We start from the raw sequence: 4,757 nt of genomic DNA, 5'->3' as shown, positions 1-4,757 counted from the left end.
TTACCCATCGGTGGCCAGGAAGCAACAAAGGGGACATGTTCAAACTGTTTATATCTACTGTAATTCGTTCAAAATCCCTTTCTTGAATGAGCGTGGGCTTCGATATACCATGTAAGGCGGTTTCACGCAGCTGAATGCATTGCGTCCGCAAAAATGCCAATTGAAATAATGCAAGAGTCAGAGGCAAAAGGAAACCCATGTCTTGATTGCGGAAGGTGCTTCGTNCGTGGATCGGAAGATTTTATTTTAGTATTGGCGATCGGTTCACCCTCAGGAATATCGACAATAATATGTTTACTGTGAATAGTTATTCTGCAGTGAATGGACTTTCGACCGTCTGGGGAGAACCATGCATGCCGGAAAACTTTATTCCTTAAAAGTCATCTTGGAAATATGCAATACAAACAGCCCAATAGCGCATTTGTTTATCGGAAAGAACTAGACTGACTGCTAGACACACAAGATTCGATAACTGTTATCAGTCCTTATTGTTCGCAATTGGCTGTTCCTGATCACCGTGATCATCTCAAATTTGGGGGCAATAAAGCTCCATTCGAACAGCACTTAACAGATACCCTACGCACCACTAGGAATACCACGTTGTAACGTGGTGTAGCGTGATTTAGTTCTGCAGGTGTAGTAAGCCTAAACGATGGGATGACTTCTTATGTGGTCCAAAGAAACTAGATGGCTTTATCTGTTATGTGAATATTCGTTAATCGTCAACTTGCGCAAGTTCTCATCCCAATAAAAACTGTCACATGGTATGGTGAAGCGAAACAAAAGTATTCCTTACTTGATCTGTTAAAAGCGCTGTGGATATATCGGGATATATCTTGTCTAACACAGGATTTTATTGTCGGCCTTTGACGAAGAGTTGCATGATAATTTCTCTCCAGAAAGGCAACCCAGAGTAGATTGTAAGCGAGAATTTATGGCAGACCCACCCCGAAGAATTTCCACAGCAACCATGTAAGCGAAAATAGCACTGTATTGTCGATTTGGTTTTGTGGATGCAGTGCTTTCGGGAGGGGGAATTTACCGCACTTATGTGAGCGAACTTGAAGCTTTTTGAATTTCAATAGTGTGACACTTGTACACCCACATTTTGATCGATAAATTTTTCATGTCAACACCATGCGTTGGCGTTTTGTGATATTCGCTCTCCCCGTAGTCACCAAGAGAGTTGAAAAATATGTGACCTGCTTGCAAAGTTTTCAGCATTGAGAAATTGAAGCCGCAACACAAGAGGTCGATCGGACTTTCCTTGGGTCCTTTCCAATGAATTCTGCACTCTTGCGTTTGGACATTCCATGGACCAGCTATACGAATTTATTCAAACTGATATCGAGTTCTTCACCTCTTTTAATTTTAAACAGCAATCGAAAAGGAAGAACAGTCAACATACAGAAAGGTGGAAAAATGTTCCTTTGTTGTTCAACCGAAAGATCCGAACGGACCAACAGACCGGGAACAACCTTACAGCAAATCATTCGCTCTGTTGTCCGGGTCTACGAGGCACGAAACTGCATTGCACGGGGAAACGCCCGACTTTTATTGCGGTGTGTGCGAAACATCGTTCAAGAGTAAGCATTATCCGAAGGTAAATATGAAGAGATTTAATATTTCTGGATTTCATAAGCGAGGCAGAACATCCAGCAAACCGGTGCGTGAATCACAGGAAAGAGGAAACCCATGTTCCAAATGCGGTAATTGCTTTGCAAATTGAAGCAATCTGTGTCAACACCAGCGGTGCGTTCATCGGAAGGAAAACCATCGGCAGTGCAAGTAATGTGGGGCGGTATTTGGCCGAAACTGGATTTTGAATCGCCATATGGGAACGAAGCACCAAACGCAAGTTCCACACATTTGTGACCAATGTGGGAATACGTATTCTCGACAGGATTCGCTTAAGGTACATGTAAAAACCATCCACAACAAAGATGCAAATATCACGACTGACTAACCAACACCGGATTGACAAAATGTGACCTACAGTAGAATAAATGCATAGTCAGCAGCACAATATGTGGACTTTTTTCGATCTAACTAGAGTGCTTGCTTCATTCTTTTGGTCGCAAATTAAATCTAAGCAAAATCATGTTTCTATTCTCGCTTGAGGTTTTCAGACAATCCTAAATGGAAGGAATTAAGATCATAGAATACAATTATCTTCTCTTAATCGAAACTCGCGTCCACATTATCGGCAACCGACAAACCGGAATTACTGACCGTCGCATGACCGGGTTTCTATAGCACATATTTTCCCTCAATCTCAAGTCTCGAAACAAACTTTAACAAGAAACCAGTTTCCGGTTTTTTTAACATTTTCAACCACTCAAACAAACGAATGTCGTACAATTCATGAATGTCTTAGTTGCCCATTTCTTGGACACCGGATTGTCTTTCAGCTTAGCTTACAATAAAGTATCTGCTAGCACAACCAAATCCGAACGTAACGGAATTACATGACTACCAATGGCATAAACTTTTCTCGCCTGAGACAGATTTCATTGGTTGTTCTTCACTCGCCCTTGACAGAAGAGTTGCATTCTTGATATCGATTTTGACTGCTTTTTACGAGACAGTGATCAAGACAGCATTTTTTGACTTTTTTCTGGTTTGGCCAAGCGCACCAGGCGATCAAATCGGCTATTCAGATAGGTGTCCACGGTACCAAGAAGGCACAAGCGATTCTGGTCCATAACACTATCCATTTGAGCTGATCTGCTCAAGCACTTTGTTTGTTTGCCTTTACGGTGAATGGACGAGGTTGATCAGAATAAAAACACTCAAGCGGGCGGCGTGGGTAGAAGCCTCCGTCCTGTGTAATAATCCGAGTGTGCNCCGACAAACCGGAATTACTGACCGTCGCATGACCGGGTTTCTATAGCACATATTTTCCCTCAATCTCAAGTCTCGAAACAAACTTTAACAAGAAACCAGTTTCCGGTTTTTTTAACATTTTCAACCACTCAAACGAACGAATTTCGTACAATTCATGAATGTCTTAGTTGCCCATTTCTTGGACACCGGATTGTCTTTCAGCTTAGCTTACAATAAAGTATCTGCTAGCACAACCAAATCCGAACGTAACGGAATTACATGACTACCAATGGCATAAACTTTTCTCGCCTGAGACAGATTTCATTGGTTGTTCTTCACTCGCCCTTGACAGAAGAGTTGCATTCTTGATATCGATTTTGACTGCTTTTTACGAGACAATAATCAGTACAGCACTTTCGTTGAATTTTCTTGTTTGGCCAAGCGCACCAGGCGATCAAATCGGCTATTCAGATAGGCCTACACGGTACTATGAATGCACCAGGCGATTCTCGTCCACAACACTATCCATTTGGGCTGATCTGCTCAAGCACTTTGTTTGTCTACATCTACGGTGAATGGCGAGGTTGATCAGAATAAAAACACTCAAGCGGGCGGCGTCGGTAGAAGCCTCGGTCCTGTGTAATAATCCGCGCGTGCGGGAATCTAGGAGGCAACGTTATGAATACTAGTTGTAGATCGCACTTAGGCCAAGTGAGAGATTAGGATTTTCTGACAAGGAAGTGAAGCATTTTCACGAAGAATCTGTGCTATATCTTATTGTTTGTTTAGTTCTTCGAAATTAGATTCGCCCATACTCAGTCTATGCTCTTGGATTCACCGTAATTTCATGAATTTCTCCACTACTGTGCTAGTGTACTAGGGAAACGGTGANGCACTCGTTCGCTGGAAGTTCTGCCTCGCCTGTGATATCCCAGAAATATGTTGCTTTAGATATCGCTCACTCTTGAACGATATTTCGCACACACCGCAATAAAAATCGGAAGTTCTAGCATGCACTTTTGTTTTGTGCCTCATGGCATCGGACAAACTGAGAATGATTTGCTGCATGTTAAACACTTGTAGGGTTCTTCCTGGTATGACCGTTTGTTCGGATCTTCCGTTCTGGTTGGGCACTTCGCTTCGTACAAACTAGCTGCTTAAAATTGAACGAGGTGAATATTTCGATGCCAGTTTCACTAGACTGTCTTTTAGCGCAGCGCAGTGAAACTGTTATTGGAAGGGATCCTAGGAATGCTCAGTCGAGGCCTTCCGACGTAGGTGCACTTTCTCAACGTGGAAACTTAGGGTGCAATTCACGTCTTTTTCAACCCTGTTGGTAAATATGACGAGAGCGAATATCACAATTTGCGGAGTGGTGCATTCCAGCAACCACCTGATAACTGTCCAAAACACAAAAAACTCTCGGGGAATTCAGTGTGTCTATGTGTGAGAATAAATCTACGGCTTTCGTCATCAAGCCTCTTAAACAACTTTAAAAAAGAGCAAAACTCACGTTCATTCTCTGCCATCACAACATTCGATGTATACATCAGAGTCGAAACTAGTTGAACGGTGCACATTCTCCCGTTGGTCCATTGAGATGTCACAACTGGTGCCCATTTTATAGGTATGTTTACGATGGTGATGGCATATTAATCTGAGTTTATTGACCGCGGTTTTCATGTCAACAGCAACGCAAATAATTTGCTGCAAGGTTGTTCCCGGTCTGGTGGTCCGTTCGGATCTTTTGGTTGGACAACAAAGGAGCATTTGTCCTTTGTTCTGTTTGTTGACTGTTCTTCCTTTTCGATTCCTGTTTAAAATTAAAAGAGGGGAAGAACTCGACATCAGTTTGAATAGAATGCCCAAACGCAAGGGTGCAAATGTCATTGGAAAGGGACCAAGGAAAGTCCAATCGACCTCTTGTGTTG

The 4,757-nt window shown here is 42.5% G+C and overlaps 1 protein-coding gene across 1 annotated transcript in view; it reads right to left on the bottom strand.

Moving 5' to 3' along the window:
• Positions 1 to 4,505: 4,505 nt before the first annotated feature.
• Positions 4,506 to 4,757, bottom strand: part of T265_11196 (hypothetical protein) — a gene marked incomplete at both ends in the record, with an annotated part of 12,833 nt that continues 12,581 nt past the window's right edge. Inside the window, one exon of the mRNA XM_009177792.1 lies at positions 4,506 to 4,639. Within this exon, the coding sequence (XP_009176056.1) occupies positions 4,506 to 4,639 (134 nt within the window). The remainder of the gene's footprint in view (positions 4,640 to 4,757) is intronic.

This window comes from Opisthorchis viverrini, assembly GCF_000715545.1.
Source record: "Opisthorchis viverrini unplaced genomic scaffold opera_v5_461, whole genome shotgun sequence".
Classification (NCBI taxonomy): domain Eukaryota; kingdom Metazoa; phylum Platyhelminthes; class Trematoda; order Opisthorchiida; family Opisthorchiidae; genus Opisthorchis; species Opisthorchis viverrini.
This window is presented reverse-complemented; position numbering and strand designations above follow the sequence as displayed.